Below are 21,076 nucleotides of genomic sequence, written 5' to 3' on the forward strand. Positions count from 1 at the left end.
ACTCACTTTGTAGACCAGGCTGGCCTCGAACTCAGAAATCCGCCTGCCTCTGCCTCCCAAGTGCTGGGATTAAAGGCGTGCGCCACCACGCCCTGCTGAGGCTAGGTCTTTAGAAAAGAAATCCAGCTTTCTTGGAAGGCTCCTGTAAAAACCAGGCTCCCCAGAGTCCACCTGTGTATGTTCCGGCTGACAATCTGAGCTCTCTGCCGACAGCATCCGACAGCGGACCTAACTGTGCTCAGGGGCTTCTAGGTGCTACTTTTGAGTTTCCCAGGAAGAGAGTGATGAGTGGGGCTCGCCTTAAAGTTCTCTGACAGCAAACAGCGTGGCGGCTATGTTGGACTTTTGTTAAGATTTACTACAAATAAGCCACTGTTAGAACGCTCACAAGGATTCGGTGTTGTTCTTCCAGAGGGCCATTCTTCAAGAATCTGGGAGGGGGGACACTGGGAGGTTGGGTTAGCAAACAGGGGAGTCTCATTGCTAGGAGCCTCAGATCCCCACCACTGAGCAATCTTTCTTTCTCTCCTGCTGCATCCACTTATGGGTGTGGGATCTTCATCCCCAAAGCAGGCAGGGAAGCATAACCTGCTGCCCCTTCGGTTTCTCTTCTACCCTGTCCTGCTAGACCACTTTGTTGTTGTTTTGCTTTGTTTTGTTTCTCTTTCTTTTTATGTATGTGCATACACTGCAGCTGTGCAGATGGTTGTGAGCCTTTATGTGGTTGTTATGCAGGGTGCAGCCCTGCTCCAAGCAACTCCAATCAACTCGCTTATGCTTATTGATTATTATAAATGAATACACTGTAGCTGACTTCAGAAGAGGGCGTCAGGTCTCATTATGGGTGGTTCTACCTTCAGAAGAACAGTCAGTGCTCTTACCCGCTGAGCCATCTCTTCATCTCTCCAGCATTTTTTTTTTTTTTTTTTTTTGAGACCAGGATTTTGGTATGTAGCCCAGGCTAGCTTCCAACGCATGCAGTCTTCCTCTCAGCTTCCCCTGTGGTCGCATGCATGACACCCTTAGCATTTTTCTTTCTGGAAGCCCAGCTTTGCACGTTCAGTCTCATCAGAGCAGAATGTGGAAGGAATTTTCACAAGCAGGGCAAGGTGGATGGGCCGCAGGAGCGGGCTCTTAGCTCAACATTTGAATTCAATTTGGGAACTTGGCTTGGGAGGCAGATTAATCACTCAGACTTTTCTCTTTATCCGTTCCTCCTCGTGAGCGGCCGCCATGTAGACTCTGGAGAACCCGAGGAACCACAATCGGTTTCTTCTGTAGCCCAAGTTGTAGTGGGAGAGAGACCAGCAATACACTGAGGGCAACACTAGCTCTTCTGGCGCGTTGCTAGGGACGCACTCCGGTTGCCCAGGTCCCTTAGGGCGGGGGTGGGGGATGGGGGGTGGGGAGGAGACCTGGAGGATAGTCTCGCGAGGATTTGAGAACCAGCGCGGGATCTAGTTTGAGTTGCCAGGAGACCGCGCAGCCTCCTCTGACCAGCGCCCATCCCAGATTAGTGAAAGTGCTGGACTGCTGGCACCATGGTGAGTCGGGCCGGTGCTCGGGGTGTCCAGTGCACAGAGAACCTGGGAAGCTTTCGTGCAGAAATGCGGAGAGGGTCGGGTCCCCGGGACTGGGAGGCCTGGGGCGAGCGGCCTGCAGTTTTGGATTACTAGAATGGAGAGCTGGGCGCAGTTCTTCCGTGTGGTCCCGGTTGGGGAGGCCGGGAGGCCGGGGCCTGCATTCGGTTCACCGGGATGATCATCACACTGGCTAGACTGAGAGCCCGGTGTGCAAGGCGTCCAGAAATCAGAAGCTGAGTCCGTCAGATCCTTGGGACCAGTACTTAAGGGCTCAGGGGTCAATTAAGTGTCCACAAGGCGTAGAATCCGGCACAGGAGAAACCCCGAGAACTCGGAGGTGGAAAACCTAGCATGTACCATGTGGCTGGAGTTCTCCCTACTAAAGGCAGAGTGTCATGGAGTAACCAGGGATACACACCTTGGGTATCTCAGACTCCTGAGAAGAACAAGGCCGAAGCCCCCTGCCTCCTTTATTTTCCTCACATAATGCCCCGCCCCACCCAGGAGATAGATGCTGTCAGTAGTGCAGTGTCTTGGCAGATGTGCCAGGGCATGGGTCATTAGCTGGTGGGGTGGCATCTTCCTGCGTCTGCCTGCCTGGAACCATGGCCGATATTAACTGCTGCTGAATCTTCCCGCCAAGCATTTATGGCCTTGTCAAGGCTGCTAGAATAAAGCAGGCCCTGTGAGCAGTGTCTGCAGGGAACATCTGCAGACAGACACAGTGTGCGCGTGTGCTCGTGACCAGAGTTCCCTGAAGTGGGTCCATCATGGCAGACACGAGTCAGGAAGCCTCAGATTCGGTCATGGCTGTGAGGTCTCTCCAAAAGGCTTATTCTCGGTCCTTGCTGATGAGGGTCTCCTGTGTCTCTGTGGTGGCTATGAAGTGTGGTTGCCAGTGGACTTGTGTGTGTGTGTGTGTGTGTGTGTGTGTGTGTGTGAGTGAGAGAGAGAGAGAGGTGTGTATCCCTCCTTTTTAAAGCCCAGATAAGTTTTTCTTTTTTTCTTTTAGGTTTCCACACTACCTCTTCAAATGCTGCCTTTCCCAAAACACCCCTTCTCCCCCCCCCCATAAGTTTTTCTTTTTTTTTTTTTTTAATTTAAGATTTGTTTTATATATGTGAGTACACTGCTGCTGTCCTCAGACACAGCAGAAGAGGGCATCAGATCCCATTACAGATGGTTGTGAGCCACCATGTGGTTGCTGGGAATTGAACTCGGGACCTCTGGAAGAGCAGTCAGTGCTCTTAACGTCTGAGCCATCTCTCCAAAAGAATGTTTTTGATCCTAACAAAGAAATTCTTGTCCTACATCCAGGAGTGAATGGGTTTGAATTGTTTTCTTTCTCCTTCCCTTCTGAAATGAGGAAAATTTCCCCCTTAGTGCTTCTCCAAATGAGCGCTCGCTCTCTTTCTTTCTCTCTCTCTTTCTTTCTCTCTCTCTTTCTTTCTCTCTCTCTCTCTCTCTCTCTCTGGTATATTAATGGGGGGATCAGTATAATGATACCTCTAGGTAAATGTTCCAGTCAGCACGGTGTGAACAGTCAAGGTCAAGATTCTAAACAGGCCTTCCTTCCCCTTATGCCTGTGTGAACCGAGTCAGTCAAAGAGGGACACCCTGAGGTAGAGCTGATCATGTGAGCAGTCAGTCCGTCAAAGAGGGACACCCTGAGGTAGAGTTGACCTGTACTTAGTCCTCTCTTCTTCACACAAAGGCACCCAAAAAGAAAGGGAAGAAGGGGAAAGCCAAAGGCACCGCAGTTGTTGATGGCGTCGCACCAGAGGACATGACCAAGGAGCAGGTGAGCACAGCCCTTGGAGCCTGGCTCGAGGGTGGGGTAGGCACCGCTGCAGATGTGCTGGCGAAACTCTTATCTGTATGTCCGTCTCCTCTCAGTCTGTCCAAATGTAACGTGTCTGTCCCATGCCCGTAGTTTCCGCCACTTCACCTAGCATGACATACTTTTATGCAGTGTATCCATGTGAAGACACTTTGTAATAGGAACCTGGAAGGCGTCCCCCCACCCCTCGAATATGATAGGTATTTTTAAACTTTGTGCATTTTATTTCATTCTTATCTTTTCATATACCCAGTGGTCACAGAGCTGATTTGTAAGTGGTAAGACAGATATGTCATTCTTTGTTTGCCAGTAAACATTATATCAAAGGGGAAATTTTTAGCCAAGTGTGGTGGCGCCTGCCTTGGGAGGCAGAGGCAGGTAGATCAGTCTCAGTAATTTCAAGGCCAGTCTGCTCTACATAGTGAGTTCCAAGTCAGCCAAAGCTATATAGAAAGGCACCGTTTCAAAAAACCAAAAAAAGAAGGAGAAAAAAGGAAAATTTTAAAAGGAACTCGATTTACTTAAAACTTCATTGTCTCAGTCTGATTAATCACCCGCAGGTTTTTTGGGTTTTTTTTTGTTTGTTTGTTTGGTTTTGCGAGACAGGGTTTCTCTGTGTAGCCCTGGATGTCCTGGAACTCACTCTGTAGGCCAGGCTGGCCTCAAACTCAGAAATCTGACTCCCTCTGCCTTCCAAGTGCTGGGATTAAAGGCGTGTGCCACCACCGCCCGGCTCACCCACAGTTTTTAAAATTAGTGTTCTGTCTTTCATTTATACATTTGGACAACATGTGTGGGTTGGTTCTTTCCTCCACTGTGTAGGGGTTGGGATTGAACTCAGGTTTTCTGGCTTGGCAGCAGACCCCTTTACCTGCTGAACCATTGTGCTGGCCCCTGGCTGTTTTATTTTTGACAACACTTCCAATAAGGGGCAGCCTGTCTGACTGCTCATGCTTAGCTGGGGAGGGGGTTTTCTTCATTTACTTTATTTTTTTGTTAAGACCAGTGCCGCACCACTGAGCCTCACTCCTGGTTCTGGAGTGATGTCTTCAGTATATGTTTAGGTTGTGTTGTGTTGTAGTGTCCTTATACAAATGATCTTAAGCCACTCGTGTATATTGATGTAAAAACCACAACCCGTGCCAACATGGCATGTCTCCCTGGTCTGAGTCGGTGACAGTTGCTGTGGTGGTTTGAATATGCCTGGTCCTGCTGGGAGGTGTGGCCTTGTCCAAGGAAGTGTGTCCTCCTGGGGGTGGGCGTGAGGTCCTATGGTCCAACTCCCCCTCAGTCCCTTTCTGGCTGCCTTTGAATCAAGAGGCAGAACTCTAGCTCCTCCTGCACCATGTCTGCCTGCACACTGTCGTGCTTCCCACCATGATGATAATGGACTGAACCTCTGATCCTGTAAGCCAGCCCCAATTAAATGTTTGTCTTTCTAAGACTTGCCTTGGTCATGGTGTCTGTTCACAGCAGTAAAGCCCTAACTACGACAGGCGGCTTGCAGGGTTTGGACACGGGGCTGGAGGGTCATGTGCAGTTGTGTTAGTAAGACTCGTTGTAATTGCTGAAGATAATATGAAGGGGGCTAGAAGAATGTAAGCTGAAACTGGAGTTGGGCAACGGTCTGAGTGTTGGTGATTTCAAAGGCGTAATCTCTCTACTTTAAAGCCCAGGCAAGACCATTTGGTGCCTGACTCCTGATGTCGTGTGATGTCTTCTGTCGACATCTGGAGCCTAACTCCTAATGACCTGTAGCATTATGACTGTACAAGGCTCGCCAGTTACAAGAGAAACAATTTGTGCTATAAATTTGCTACATACAAGACAGTGAGCTGTCCCCCCCTACCCCATCAATCCAGATGTGGCTCCCACACAAATGGCTGCGGAGACCCAGTAACGTCCCTCTACCGCCATAAAACACTCTACTTGCTCTCAGCCATGCAAGGCCTCTGGGGAACTCACCTACTGCTCTCTTGCAGACTATTTTAATGAATGTCTCCCATTCATCTTTGTATTCTGGGTAATTTTTTTCATCGCCTATAGCACCGGCCTTCTCCATGCCACTGTACAGAGCTGTATTTTTTTTTTTTTTTACTTATTTATTATATGTAAGTACACTGTAGCTGTCTTCAGACACCCCAGAAGAGGGCATCAGATCTCATTATAGATGAGGTTGTGAGCCATCATGTGATTGCTGGGATCCGAACTCATGACCTCTGGAAGAGCAGTCAGTGCTCTTACCCACTGAGCCATCTCTCCAGCCCGAGAGTTGTATTTTGATTTAAAATACATGTTTTCAAGAGCTGGAGAGTGGGCGTGTGGGTTAAGAGCATCGCTGCTCTGGGCAGGGCTCAGGTTTGCTTCCCAGCACTCACACAGTGGCTCACAGCCCTCTGTGACTGCAGTCCCAGGGGTTCTGATGTCCTCCTCTGACCTCCACAGGCTCTAAGCACTCCCTTGATGCACAGGCATACATACATACATGCACAATGTATGTTTTTACAGATTTATTTTTTTATACGTTGTATGTGTGTTGCCTGTGTGTTTGCATGTGCCATGTGTGTTCGGTGCCTGAGGAGCCAGAGGTGGCTTCAGATCCCCTGGAACTGGATTAGCCACCGTTTGGATCCCGGGAACTGGATCTTGTTCTGCTGCAAGAGCAACAAGTGCTTTAACCACTGAGCCATCTCTCTTTCCTGAGACAGGTTTCTCTGTATGGTCCCGGCCATCCTGGAACTCACTTTGTAGACCAGGCTGGCTGCTTTATTTTCTGTACAGGAAAACCACTAGCAGCTTAAGCAGAGGTGTATTGGGGATCCAGTTTGTGTTTGACTGGGGTGATTGAGAACAGTGTGACCTCCAGGCCCCCCGACATGCTCTTTCTGTCCCGTTTACCTCACACATTTGGAGACTGAACCTTAGTGTCTCCGTCCTAAGGACAAACTCCATATGAGCCAAACAGAGCAGGAGTTCTGTTTGTAACTATTGGAGTGACACTAAAGTCCCTCGATGTGAAGAGACTTCAGGACTATCAGTGTGCGTGACACGGTGGGAAGCACTAGGCAGAGTGCGGCGTGCATGTTCCCTCATAGGCACCTAGCCGCTGCCCAGCGTCCTTCCACAGAGCCGCTTGGCTCTGGGTCTTATTTGTTCCCTGTGTAGAATGGGGTGTCTGTTTGAGTCTGTCTGTCCATCTCTTTGTCTGTCTGTCTCTCCCTCCATGTGTCTCTGTCTCTCTGGCCCCCCCACCCCCAAGGTTTCTCTGCACAGCCCTGGCTGTCCTGGAACTCACCTTGTAGACGAGGCTGGCCTTGAACTCACAGAGCTCTGCTTGCCTCTACCTCCTGAGTGCTGGGATTAAAGGCGTGCACCACCACTGCCTGGTGGGATGTAGTCTTGAGAGAGGAAATCAAGTAGCCGTCCTGTGCTGTGCCTAAAGATAACTGATTCCCCAGGGAAGCCACGCTCAGGAAAGCTGAGACCTGCCCTACTTTTCCCCTTTAACCTATTTGCAGGGTTATAATTGGCTCTGGCCCAGAGTCTGCTGAGTGCAGAGCCCGCTGGCTTTGTGTGATTTTTGTGGAGACATTTATGTGCTTCTGGGTAATTTTTATAATATTACAGTTGAGTTGATATGTTCTAATTTTCAACCATTGTGCTGTTTAAAACAGTTGTAGATCATTATGTTTCTTTTGAGAAATTTCTTAAAAGAATCCAGGAGGGGGCTGGTGAGATGGCTCAGTGGGTAAGAGCACCCGACTGCTCTTCCGAAGGTCCAGAGTTCAAATCCCAGCAACCACATGGTGGCTCACAACCATCCGTAAAGAGATCTGGCGCCCTCTTCTGGAGTGTCTGAAGACAGCTACAGTGTACTTACATATAATAAATAAATAAATCTTAAAAAAAAAAAAAAAAGAATCCAGGAGTCGCTGGGCAGGTATCATTGTTTTATAATTAATTATTGGTCAGATTTGAGAGACTTTTGTGGTTTACTGTCCCTGGGGCCTTCCTGCTTTGTGTTGTAACTCCAGTAAAACGGCCCCTCCCCCTTTCTTCCCTGCTTCCCTTGGGCCGCACCTGGTGGTGGGTGGGCTCCTGCAGCATCCCCCATTGGTGCCCTGTGCCCGGTCAGGTGGAGGAACATGTCGCCCGCATCCGGGAGGAGCTGGACCGGGAGAGAGAGGAGCGTAACTACTTCCAGCTGGAGCGCGACAAGATCCACACCTTCTGGGAGATCACGCGGAGGCAGCTGGAGGAGAAGAAGGCTGAGCTGCGCAACAAAGACCGGGAGATGGAGGAGGCCGAGGAGAGGCACCAGGTGGAGATCAAGGTGAGTGGAGTCCATCTGTCTGTACCCACTGGAGAAAGGGGGCTGGGTGGCGGTGTTTCCTGCTTCTCTATGGGAACATACTCCTCTGCACTGTGACCCAGAGGCGATTTTTCTGAGAGTCCAAGGAAGGTTGCAAAGGTGACTTGGCTGTGTCGTCTGTCACCCCCTTGGTCACCAGCATCGACTCTGCTGATTAAGTCGGCCAAGCAGGGATCCCCAGCACCCGGCACGGCTCCACGTGTGCCCCACCTGAAGCCATGTGCTCTGCTGAGACGACCACCAGCCCTGATGAAAGAGGAATATCATGGGGTTCCCGTGCCAGTGTACCAAGGACAGTTATGATTCAGCCAGACAAAACGGCAAAAGTACTTAAAACCCAGCTGCCATTGGCACACGCTTGCTGTCCCAGGGCGTGGGAGGTGGGTGCAAGAGGACCTGGAGTTCAAGGCCAACTTTAGTGATGTACACAGTTTTAGACCAGCCTGGGCTACAGGAGACTCTGTCCCAAAACAAACAAAAACCAACGTTTTTATTTTTCCTCATTTATTTTTTATAACTGATGACCTGTCAGAGTATCAGCTGTGCTCCCCTGATAGCACCACCCAGCAGTCTCTGAAGAGGGCAGGGAAAGCCGGCTCCTCCTGGTAGTAGGGAGGCCCCACAGGTCCCGAGCATCAGTTGAAGCCTCTGTTACGTGGCAGGGTAGGCAGGCTGACTCCAGCTCTGCCTCGTGGCTCCTTGTGAGCTGGGCACACACTGGTGCTTCCCATGAGCATGCAGCAACACCCCCCCCCCCGCTCTGCAGGTATACAAGCAGAAGGTGAAGCACCTGCTGTACGAGCACCAGAACAACCTGGCTGAGGTGAAGGCTGAGGGCACCGTGGTCATGAAGCTGGCCCAGAAGGAGCACCGCACCCAGGAGGGCGCTCTGCGCAAGGACATGCGGGTCCTGAAGGTGGAGCTCAAGGAGCAGGAGCTGGCTAACGAGGTGGTCATAAAGAACCTGTGCCTGGTAGGTCCATGCTGTGGGAACAGTGGCGGAAGAGGGGACCCAGCCATCTGAACGGGTTCCTTAACAAGGAGGAACTTAAGATGTGGGGCGGGGAGGGAAGAAATGACCAGAGGTTTTTAACAAATAAGTCGGCAAAACTTTATTCAAATTTGTAATGTGTAGAGGCTCAGCAGTTAAGAGCAATGACTGCTCTTCTAGAGGACTTGGGTTCAAGTCCCACCACCCACATGGCAGCTGGCAAACATCCATTATTCCAGTTCCAGGGGACCCAACAACTTCTTTTGGCCTCTCTGAGCACCAGACACACATGTAGTATACAGACATACCTGCTGGCAAAACACCCAAAATATGAAACACATATAATATAAAAATTTGGGTGGGAGAGATGGCTCAGTGATCAGGAGTACTGTTGGCTTTTACAGCTGTCTGTAACTCCAGCTCTAAGGGACATCATGCCCTTTTCTGGCTCCCATATGTATCAGGCAGGAAGATTGTACTCAGTTGTATATGCAGATGTAATGCACACATAAAATAATAATTGAAAAACCTTACAAAAATGTTAACATGGGACTGCTTGTTAAAGTAATCTCTAGGATGGATGTGGTGGGTATGCCTTTAGTCCCGGCACTGGGGAGACAGCTGCAGGCAGATCTGAGTTCAAGGCTAGCCCAGTCTGTGGAGTGAGTTCCAGGACAGAACAATTTATGCAGGGGAACCTTGTCTCAAAACCAACCAACAAACAAAACAATGATGACAACTATTATATTTTTTCTGAACACCGTTTTAAGTCACAGTGAGAGAGGCTGGCAGGAGCTTTGTCAGGCTCCTGGAGAGAGCCCGCTGCCTCATGTAGATGTGACTGTTGCTCTCTGGCTTTGGGAAGGTTGGATGAGAAAACCAACCCACGAACAGCACCTTGTCTGCTGCTGTCTCGTGTTCAGAGGTGGCCTTGCTGAGGGAAGTGCGTTGTGTAAGAAGTGTGGAGGCTGTGAGAGCCGTGTTATTCTGGGTGTATTTTACGATGTAGAAGTGAGGAGAGTCCAGGCAGCAGCAGCAGCAGCAGCAGCAGCACCACAGAGCTTTCTAAAGCTGAACTTCGTCACGGGAGAGGAGTAGGCTCAGCCTAAGGAGGGTAGGGCTGGCTGTCTGGCTGTCGAGTAACACCCCCTTCTCATTTGTGCAGAAACAAGCCGAGGAGATCACCAAGATGCGAAATGACTTTGAAAGGCAAGTTCGAGGTCAGTTTCACAGACATACACGGTGTAGGATGGTGTCAGGGAACCCTCCCATTGCTGCTTGGTAGGTAAATTGAGGCACATACGTCTTATTAAGAAGCTTGTTAATCCCAGCACTCGGGAGGCAGAGGCAGGTGGATTTCTGAGTTCGAGGCCAGCCTGGTCTACAGAGTGAGTTCCAGGACAGCCAGGGCTACACAGAGAAACCCTGTCTCGAAAAACCAAAAAAAGAAAAGAAAAAAAAAAGCTTGTGAACACACACACACATACACACAGACAGACAGACAGACACAGCAGGGAGAGGGAGATAGACTATTTCAGAAGCCAGCAGATTGATCCAGAGACACAGAACAACTCATTCCGGGCTGGGTTTGGGAGCTGCAGGTAACAGCGTGCAGCACTTTCTTCAGTCTCCTCAGCTCCTGGACTGAGAAGCCTTCGCTGTCAGGAGGACACTGGCTTTCTGACTGGGGCCTCTAGCCTATGGCTGGGCCACGGGTAGTGTGCCCTGGGATTAGTGTGGGACACCCACTGCAGACGCTGGCTATCATAGGCAGAGGAAAGGTGACAGTGACCCATGTGCTGAATATGCCACTTGCAGGGAAAGCTCCACCAAAGCCGTCTGGCTGCTGCCAGAGTTGCCGGTGCCGCCTCTGTCTGACCGCCATGGCGGTTCTTGGGCACCGCTATAGGTTCCTTCTTTTCTTTTCTCTTTTCTTTTCTTTTCTTTTCTTTTCTTTTCTTTTCTTTTCTTTTCTTTTCTTTTTCTTAGATATTTTCTTCATTTACATTTCAAATGTTATTCTGAAAGTCTCCTGTACCCTCCCCCCACAGTTCCATCTTTTCTTATGGCTTGAGGTCACCTGTTGGTCTGAGCTGCTGTGTGTGCTGCTGCCTTTCAGAAATTGAGGCCAAGTATGATAAGAAGATGAAGATGCTTAGAGACGAGCTCGACCTGCGGAGGAAGACTGAGATCCACGAGGTGGAGGAGAGGAAGAACGGCCAGATCAGCACCCTGATGCAGCGCCACGAGGAGGCCTTCACGGACATCAAGAACTACTACAACGACATCACTCTCAACAACCTGGCCCTCATCAACTCCCTCAAGGTGCTGACGCGCTCTAGGAGAGGAGCTCAGGGCCCACGGCGGGGTGTTCTAGAACTTACCAGCATAACACCAGGCGGGGTCCCTCCGTCACTCTCAGATATTATTCGTAAGTAACACAAGCTGCCCACAGTTTAACGGGAAGTCATCTGGACCTCCCTAACTGTGCTGTAGTGGAAGGAATAACTTCAGAGGTGTACTGACATGCAGGCAGGACTGAGATAGGTAATGTGTGCTGACTGAAGTGTGGCCGCATTGGCAGTCGGCACGACATTGTGCCGGCAGGGTGGGGTCAGGCGTCCCTCCCATCAGCCACTGCTCGGAAACTTGGGGCATAAAACTGATGCTGGCAGGATTTCCACAGTAGAGAATCACCCTTGGACCTTCAGCCTGCATGCACCTTTTTTTTTTTTTTTTTTAAGATTGATTTATTTATTATATGTAAGTACACTGTAGCTGTCTTCAGACACTCCAGAAGAGGGCATCAGATTTCATTACAGATGGTTGTGAGCCACCATGTGGTTGCTGGGATTTGAACTCGGGACCTTCAGAAGAGCAGTCAGCCCTCTTAACTGATGAGCCATCTCACCAACCCCCTGCATGCACCTTATATTCTTACATAGTTCAGAATAGATCAAGACTGCAGAAATCTTGCCTATATGTAAAATAAGAGTAGATCCGCTGCACCCATGTGGCTGCTTGGCTTTTTGACTCAGGGCACCTCACTGGGTAGTCAACTCACGATGTAGACCATGATAACCTGGTAAGCACAGAGGTCCACCTCCCTCTGCCCCCTGAGGGCTGAGGTTAGGTGTGTGTTACCATGCCTGCCCCAGCTCTGTTTTTAGTTGAGGGCATTCATAGCTGGATATGGTAGCACAAACCTATAATCCCAGTGCTTACGAGGTGGAGGCAGGAGGAGAGCAAGATCAAAGTCAATCTAGGCTGGTTAGAGAGCCATTGTCTCAAGAAAACCAAACCAAAACAAAAAACCAACCAAACAGTCGCAGGGAGATGGCCCAGTGGGTAGAGCTGCTCGCAATGCAAGCCTGAGCTGGGCCCTGGAACCTGCGGTGGAGGCAGAGAACCAGGTCCTGACTGTTGTCCTCTGACCTCTGTGCGTGTGCTGTGGCATGCACACCCACACACATCACACACTAGTAATGAATCATGTGAACGTGAGTGTCTGAGACGAAGCCCTGTGCTGTGTGTGACTGCCCACAGGAGCAGATGGAGGACATGCGGAAGAAGGAGGAACACATGGAGAGGGAGATGGCAGAGGTGACTCTACAGAACCGGCGGCTGGCTGACCCGCTGCAGAAAGCCAAGGACGAGATGAACGAGATGCAGAAGAGACTGGGGAACCACGAGAGGGACAAGCAGATTCTGGTTGTGAGTGCCCTGCTCAAGTCTTCCCCTCACTGAGCCCTCCTCTCCCTCAGTGCAAGAGACCAAGAGACTCGAGGCGTGGTGACATAGGCCCTCTCGTTCTTGGACTCCTGGGCTTTAAGCAGGCTGGCGCTGCTGTAGACTAGACTCCGGTTTTCCACACATTCCGCTCATAGCTTGGGTGGGGCCCAGCTGCTGGAGTCTTCCCACCAGTTGTTCCTGGTGATTTTTTTCCTAGCCTTGCTGTCTCCAGGAGTCTGTGGTATGTGAGTGTCTGTGACTCTGAAGTATTTATGTCTCCTACCCCCATCTCTGCAGTGTACAAAGGCACGTTTGAAGGTGGCTGAGAGGGAGCTAAAGGACCTGCAATGGGAACATGAGGTCCTGGAGCAGAGGTTCATCAAGGTGAGCAGGTGTGGGCGCCATGGCGGGCTCCGAGTCCAGGAGTAGGTAGGGCCTCCTACCTGGGCCTACTTTTCCTGTTCTTTGTTTGGAAATAGGGTCTCACCGTCCTGCGTGGCCAGGCCTTACTCCTGGGACCCTGCCTCCTCCTGCTCCAGCCTTCTGAGTAGCTGCAGTTACAGGTGTGTGCACACAACCTCGAATTTTTGGTTTTTTTTTTGAGAGTTTTTTGTGGTTTCTCTGTGTGTAACCCTGGCTGTCTGGAACTCATTCTGTAGACCAGGCTGGCCTTGAACTCACAGAGATCCGCCCACCTCTGCCTCCCAAGTGCTGGGATTAAAGGTGTGTACTACCTGACATGTGTACAACTTTTATAAGGTGGCATCAACCTGTGGTATATTCTGTAGAAGGCCCAGGGTCCCTGGCGAGGCCTGATTCTTTTGTCTCCTTGGCAGCTGGACTGTGGATTTGTGGGGTGCTTGGTCCCCATGATCTCAGCTCAGGGGCCCATTTCTTAATATTAGTTTATGAGTGGAGTAAGCCCGGTGTGGGACACTCCTGTAAACCCCACCCCACCATTCAGTATCGTGTCGGCCTGAGCTACATGAAGGGAATGTCTCTAAATAGACAAACAAATAAATGCCATACTTTGATAAGAAACAAAACCGCTCTTAGCAACGGGGAGATCTCTAAGGTCTGCCCCGCGCTGGACAGCAGACAGCGTGGACTTCTACCACCTTCCCCCAAGCCTCTGAATAAAGTGTTTCAACAACAAGAAAGGGAGGGAGGAAGTAAAATCAAAACTCCCTTTAATATGAATTTCCAGTAGCCACTAATGTCAGCATTTGTGTGACTCTTTCCTGTTTTCTGCACGTGTGCAAGCAGTCTTGCAGTTGGGGATGGCATGTGACCTCATGGTTTCACAGCCTTTGCAGCTGCAGAATCCTTTCAGTCTATAACTCCATGTTCAGTGGATATAGATAGTTTCAGTGCCTTGGGCCCATCTCTGCCTCCCACCCCACTCCAGCCAAATGCTGACCCCAAAAGCACAGGGAGAAGGAAGGTGGCCCTGTTGACCAGTGGGGTGTATTGGTAATCCACCCCTTGGCTCGGCCCTTAGGCTGTCCTGTACAGACAGTGACAGAGCTCAGCAAGTCATATCCTCTAAAATGCTCAGGGCCTTTGAAGGTAAATCTAGATCTGACTGGATGGACTGTTTGAAAGGAGCCTGCTCTGGGGAAGAGGACAAATCTGTGAGTGGTCTGAGCTCGGGAATTTGCTAATGAAGATGAGATGCTCAGGTCACGTGTGCTGGTCAGAGCCCTGAAACTGTCATGGCAGGAAGGGTATCAGTGAGGCTAGAGGAAGACTGTGGCTCTCTGCCACTCGCAGGAATTCTCATAACTGTATGTTAAGTGTGCCCCACCTAGAGCCTTGGTCTTTGACAGCACACGTTAGTAGGCAGAACTGTAGGAGACGGGCAAGGATGTCTTAGTGGCTGATAGACACTTGCTTCAAGCTTGATCTGCACCTGCCTTGACTCTCGTATGGGGCGATTGACGATAAGGTCTCATCTGAGCCCATGGCCCTAACCTGGGCAAGGCTGGCCCTGACCGAGCTGCAGGGTGGTTTTTAGAGTGTGGACCTCCATCCAGCTCTCGCCTTCTGAGAAGAGCAGTCAGTGTGTTGGATAGTTTTATGCCCACATGACACAGGCTAGTGTCATCTGAGAGGAGGAAACCTCAGCTGAAAAAATGCCTCCAGAAGGTCACAATATAGATAGGCCTGTGGGGCATTTTCTTAGTGATTGATGGGGGAGGGCCCAAACCATTATGTGTGGTACCATCCCTGAGCTGATGTCCCTGGGCTCTATAAGAAAGCAGGCTGAGCAAGCCATGAGGAGGAAGCCAGTAAGCAGCACCCTCCATGGCCTCTGCATCAGCTCCTGCTCCAGGCTTCAGCTTTGCTTGACTTCCTGTCCTGACTTCTTTCAATGACGGACTACTGTGTGGAAGTGTAAGCCAAACCCTTCCCTCCCCAGCTTGCTCTTGGCCATGGTGTTTCGTCAGAGCAATAGAAACCCTGACTAGTATAAGCAGCAGTGCTAATTTATTTCTCCCTCTTCCTTTCTGCCTGTGTGCTGGATTACCCACTTCTCATTGTGTGCACAGAGGGTCTAGTGCAGGCAGTGTGGACAGCCAGTGTCCTCATGCCACCGCGTGGCTGTAGTGAAAGTGGCCCTTCCACAGAGCGACACACTTAGGGCAGGGTGGGAAGGTTTCTCCCCAGTGAGGCCTCTGCAGGCGAGGGCCTGGCTGCTCACGCTGCTCTCCCCATCCTCAGGTGCAGCAGGAGAGGGAAGAGCTCTATCGGAAGTTCGCAGACGCCATCCAGGAGGTGCAGCAGAAGACGGGCTTCAAGAACCTGCTGCTGGAGCGGAAGCTGCAGGCCCTGAACGCTGCTGTGGAGAAGAGGGAGGTTCAGTTCAATGAGGTGCTGGCCGCCTCCAACCTGGACCCTACAGCACTAACGCTTGTGTCCCGCAAACTTGAGGTAGGTGCCCTCCTGTCCTGCGCTATGGTACGCCTTCTTGGGTGGCACAGTTAAGTCAGGGGCTGCCATGGTTTCTGCAGCAGAGAGCGAGCCTGGGCTTAAAGCCCCTGGGCTCTGCAACTGTCCTCTTGTGGCTTGCCCCCTACCCCCATCCCTTTAGACAGGAATTCACTGTATAGACCAAACTGACATCAAATTCAGAGATCCCCCTTCCTCTGCCTTCTGAGTTGTCCCCAGTAGCTCTGAGTCTCGTGGAGACAGCTGTGGTTGGTTTGGGGCCAGATTCACTAATGCTTCTAGGATGTGAACAACTGAAGCCCCAGCCGACCCGGCAAGGGGGCCATTTCATTCTGAGGCAGATCCTTTAGGGCAGGAGGGTGCATAGTCTGTCTGTCTGTGACTTGTGCTGTGCTTGGAGCAGAGAGGCAGACGTGTAGCAGCTGGCGGATAGGATTTATTCTGAGATGTATACGGCGTCCAGGCAAGATGAACTTAAATGCTAGCTGCTCACTGCAGACTTCAGCTTTGTGTACAGTCTGTTCACCTCACTGCCTGTAGATTGATCGATCAATCGTTGTAGTCTGAGGTATGTGACATTAGGCATTGCTGGTAGCCCCCTGCTGAGCCTCCCTAGGGAGCACACAAGCATTGGGGGTTGCAGACTGCAGGTGATTTCAGAGACCTGACACGTGCACTAAGGTGTGTAATGGCAGTGGGAATTGTGGGAGGTTCTGGGCGTAGAAGCTTCAAAAAGAGCCCACTCTACCTCAGGTGGAACAAGAGCAGTAAAGAAACAGGTTCGGCTGGTGAAGGGCAAAAAAGGCAGAAATGTCAGAGTTGTCAGGGGGCTGATCTGAGAGGAGGTGTACCTGACTCAGGAGGGTCCAAGGCAGCACCCACCTTCCTCCCAGTGAGGCCAGTGTTCACTCACAGTGGTGTTGTGGGGTGTCTGGATTTAAGCCAAGGAAAGTCTTCCTTAGCTGGCTGCTGTCTACACTGGGTGTTTGGGATCCCAGCGTAGCACTGAATCTTTCACAGGATCAGCTTGAAGCATAGAAAACATATTTTGGGCTGATATTTCAGTTAACAAGAACAGAAGCAGAACTGCAAACACTAAAGAGCAAGGCCAGCGCATTTAGAGACCTTTCCAGAGCTGTGGGCCTTGTTGGCTTAGGCCTGTGTTTTCATGCTGGCAGTGGTGCTGTCTGCATGTTTTACAGCAGACACTTCCATCATGGCGTCACTTGAGTTAAAGTCTGGCGCCTGTTTCAGCACTAGTTCCTGGTCCAGTGAGTAGTGGTTCAGGGTGGTGAGTTACTTGGTCGGGTCAGTTTTCAGGCCTTTAGGTGGCACCAATATCCAAGAGAGACCTCGTTGGACTGGGCAGCAGTGGGGCCTTGAGGCTGATCTCTGCTCATTGCTGTGCCACTACTATTCTTTGAGCCTCTCAGACTCTAGACTAGTGTCCCCCTGTTCACCTCTGCTAGATGACAATATCAAAGTCACACCTGTCTCTCCTTAGGATGTTCTAGAATCGAAGAATACCACCATCAAGGACTTACAGTATGAGCTGGCCCGGGTCTGCAAGGTGAGGCTAATTCCCCCATCTGCAGGGCTCCACCTTCTCCTCCCTCAGAGCTGTGCCCTGTGCCCAGCTTCACCTGATGAACATTATAGACAAAGGGTGGGATTCCCGGGATCTTACTCAGGAGGTAGGTGTGGTAATCCCCATGTGATGTGCACTCATAGCCTTATGGCCTGAGAGTGGCCTTGTCCTGGCTGTGCTGCTACACACGTAGGGCTCTGTCTCCTGTCTCTCTCCCTCCCCTCAGGCATAGGAAGAGCCTCTTTGGTCTTCCAGATTAAGGCCCGCTGCCTTCAGTGGGGGCAATTCAGGCTTTCACCTTTTCTGATACCTTTGTGAATCTAAAATAGCTCTATACCCTTCTATGCCGATCATGTGTATCAGTAGACTCCCACTGTACCCTGGCTGCCATCTGTCCCATGCACCTGAGAGAGGCCTGGGTTCTGCATCCAGATGCTTTTTTTTTTTAATATTTATTTATTTATTCTATGTAAGTACACTGTAGCTGTCTTCAGACACTCCAGAAGAGAGCATCAGATTTTGTTACAGATGGTTGTGAGCCACCATCTGGTTGCTGGGATTTGAACTCAGGACCTTTGGAAGAGCAGTTGGCGTTCTTAACCACTGAGCCATCTCGCTCGCCAGCCCCCAGATGCTCTTTTTTTTTTTTTGGTTTTTCGAGACAGGGTTTCTCTGTGTAGCCCTGGCTGTCCTGGCACTCACTTTGTAGACCAGGCTGGCCTCGAACTCAGAAATCCGCCTGCCTCTGCCTCCCGAGTGCTGGGATTAAAGGCGTGCGCCACCACGCCCGGCCCCCAGATGCTCTTAAGGGACTGCTCTGTCTTTTCCTTTGCCAAGGATAGACCCACAGCAGCCACCACACAGGTCACATCCGTAGTCCCGTGGGGGCAGGCATTGGAATTCCTGGTCAGTTGTTTGGGGCCTTGTCCCGACACTCGTGCCATCCTGTCTGATTTTTAACCCTAGATAGAGGCAGACAATGTCTGTTCCCGCGGCCCAGGCTCTGCACTGCACCAGCTGCCCTGGCTCCCCAGCCCTCCCTGTAGCCCAGGCTAGAGCTTTCTTTATCATACCCGTTCCTCGGCTGACACGCTCTGAGCAAAGTTAGGGCTGTCTGCTGGGTGTACAGCTCTTGGGGGCCAAGATCTGAGCTGAGAGGGGGTATGGTAGCCAGAGCCCAGCCTCCGAGGCTCCCACGGTAGCCCATCCTTACTCGCCCCTTGTCTCTCTCTGTTCTTAAGCCCTGCTTCTCTTCCCTGAGCCACTGAGGATAACGAACCCTTTTCTTCGTTTCTGGGTTGGTTGGTTTGGGTCAGGGTTTCTCTGGCTGTCCTGGAACTCCCTCTGTAGGTAAGGCTGGCCTTGAACTCAAGACCCACCTGCTTCTGCCTCGCAGGTGCTGAGGTCAAGGGCGTGCACCCCCACCTCCTCCTGGCCCTTTTCTCTAATTTTGTTTGAGGCACACAGACCCACTGCATAGCCCTGGCAGGTTCGGAACTCACAGACGCCTGTCCATCTCTGTGTGCTGGGATTAAAGGTGTGAAGCCCTTGCTGTGAACATTTGGCTCCCAGCACTTGTCACTGCACTCAGTTCTTAACACTGATGAGCCTAGAGGCAGGAGGACCCCCCTCTCAGACAGACAGACAGAGCCCAAGTCCTCACCCGCTCCCTGATGAAAGTCTCCCAGTACAAAATGTGCAGTAGGGCTTGGTGAGATCAGTGGAGTTCGGTTCTCAGCATCACATGGGGGAGGCTCACAGATGCCTGTGACTTCTGCACCAGGGAATCAGACTTTGTTTTCTGGCCTTTTTGGGCATCTGTCCATATGCACGCCTTCTCATACATATGTGTAGTAACAGTACCAAGTACTAGACATACACAGGATGTGGTGGCATGCCGCTCTAATCCCACCACTCAAGAGACAAAGCAGGTGGATCGAGGTAAATTCTAGGCCAGCCTGGTGTAGTTCCAGGCCATCAAGGACATCTGCATAAAGAGGAAAAATAGCCATTGTGCAAGGTGTCTGGTGTACACTTGTAATCTTACCACTCACCTCACTGAGACCGCAGACTTTTTTCATTAAAAACTTTCTCATACAATATATTTTGATCATGTTTTTAACTTTCCTGCAACTCTTCCCAGATCTCCCACATCTGACCTAGCTGTATGCTCACTCTTTGTTTCTCTTTCTGTTTCTCTCAAAAACAAAAACAAACCCACAAAAAACCCGATACAAACAGGTTAAGAAGCTGATAGGACAAATCAATGCCAAAGTAAGACTAAATGCAACAGGAAGTCCACAAAACCAAAGAAGGAAGGCTTCCCGGAGGTCAACCTCTCCTGGCCACAGGACCGGCCCCGGGGAACGCTACTGTCCCAGTGACACTGCACGGGGAAAACTGACTTTCCTATGAGGCAGTGAGATTTTGAGTGTGAGGCCATTCTGGAGAAACAGCAAGTTCTAGCCAGCATGGGCTACATAAGTAGAACTAGCCTGGGATATATAGTCTAGCTAGCTACATAGTGGGGCCTTTTCCCAGATAACAAGAAAAACAAAACACCAAAAACCAAAACAAAATTATCAAAGAACTCCCTCAAAGGAAGTCACATCTTTTTTGGACCACCACCATTTCAGGGGTCATTTCAGGCTGCCCTGTCCCCCGCCCCCAGCCGGCACTCCCCTGCCCCCACCCCACACACTGCTTCTGCAGAGTCACTGGGGAGTTAGAGGGTACTGTGCTTTCCAGGGCCAGGAGATCGATGTCATTCTGCCTTGGTAGGGCAGAGAGGGAGACCCTTAGGAAGTAATCGGTAAGAGATCAGGAGTCCACCAAGCTCTGGTTCTGCCCCCACCCCCCACCCTCTAGTCTGTCTTTATTGTGAGTATGTGAGTTACTGACTTACTCCCCTTATCACGGCCCTAGATGGAACAACAGACCACTGACAAATCCTCATTACCATTCTGTACCCACCCTCCCCTCCAGCAGTAGCGCCCCCGTCTGGTGTGCCACAGCCCCTCTGCTGCGCCATAGCATGGTGGCAGCGGTTCCCAGGCCCTGGTGGACGCCTGCTGCTGACACTGCTCTGTCTTTTCAGGCCCACAATGACCTGCTGCGTACATATGAGGCGAAGTTACTAGCCTTCGGGATCCCCCTGGACAATGTGGGGTTCAAGCCCCTGGAGACAGCAGTGATTGGACAGACACTGGGACAGGGCCCTGCAGGACTTGTGGGTGCCCCTACCTAGCCATCTTCTGCAGCCTTCGTCCTTTACAGTCTTCCCCTCTGTCCAAGTAATACCTCTGTGCCCCAACACAGGCAAGGGTTTGTTTTCTAGACTTACCCCTCAGCGATGAACATTTTCCACATTTACTTTATATTCTCTCTTTGTAAGGAAGTTGTTTCTTTAAGGCCCTAATAGGGCCTCCATGTCTACCACCTGCCACCAAAAGCTCAGCTGACACCACAGCCTCTAACCTGAGCAGTCCCTGCACCAGCCACTCACAGAAGTGGAAAAGCCCCTGAGCCCTCCCATGTCCTGTTAGGCTTAGCAAGGAGAATGGACCCAGCCAGTAAGTACCTCCATTAGCCAGGCATTGCCCATCCCTGCTGAACAGAGATGAACCTTCTTCTGACCTGTCCCCTCCCCTGCCATTCAATGGGATTCCTGGAACAAGCTTCTCACCCAGCCATGACTTCCTCTTACCCTGAGGGCACTAAAAATGAGCTAGAATTCAGACAACCATGAAACTCAGATATTCTGCCCCACTATCTGCCTCCACCATCCAAGTACCCAAGATTAGGAAAGGCGACCCACTGTGTAAACAGGCACGAACTGCACTGCCTCCAGAGCGCAAGCACACACCACACCCGGACAGGCACACAAACGTGCCCCCTACCCACCCATGGGCCCACGGAAGCAGACACGTGTCAGGGCACTGCGGCTTGTGCACCCGGACAAAAAAGGAGGACCGGCTGGCTAGACGGAGCAGGCAGCACACAGACACACGCAGACACG

At 51.0% G+C, this 21,076-nt stretch overlaps 2 protein-coding genes across 2 annotated transcripts in view; one reads left to right on the plus strand and one right to left on the minus strand.

Annotated features, from left to right (window-relative positions):
* Dbndd1 (dysbindin domain containing 1) overlaps positions 1-898 on the minus strand; it is a 12,065-nt gene extending 11,167 nt beyond the window's left edge. The window contains exon 1 of the mRNA XM_029480728.1: positions 882-898. The gene's annotated coding sequence lies outside the window, so the exon portion shown is untranslated. The remainder of the gene's footprint in view (positions 1-881) is intronic.
* A 528-nt stretch (positions 899-1,426) lies between these two features.
* On the plus strand, positions 1,427-20,435 carry Gas8 (growth arrest specific 8). Its single transcript, XM_021169941.1, has 11 exons — positions 1,427-1,544; positions 3,298-3,384; positions 7,559-7,756; positions 8,562-8,768; positions 9,952-10,006; positions 10,906-11,111; positions 12,333-12,500; positions 12,816-12,902; positions 15,243-15,452; positions 16,975-17,040; positions 20,156-20,435. The coding sequence occupies exons 1-11, from the start codon at positions 1,542-1,544 to the stop codon at positions 20,303-20,305; spliced, it is 1,437 nt and encodes a 478-aa protein (XP_021025600.1). The 5' UTR covers positions 1,427-1,541; the 3' UTR covers positions 20,306-20,435.
* The last annotated feature ends 641 nt before the right edge of the window (positions 20,436-21,076 follow it).

The sequence above is a fragment of the Mus caroli genome, chromosome 8 (genome assembly GCF_900094665.2).
Source record: "Mus caroli chromosome 8, CAROLI_EIJ_v1.1, whole genome shotgun sequence".
Lineage (NCBI taxonomy): Eukaryota > Metazoa > Chordata > Mammalia > Rodentia > Muridae > Mus > Mus caroli.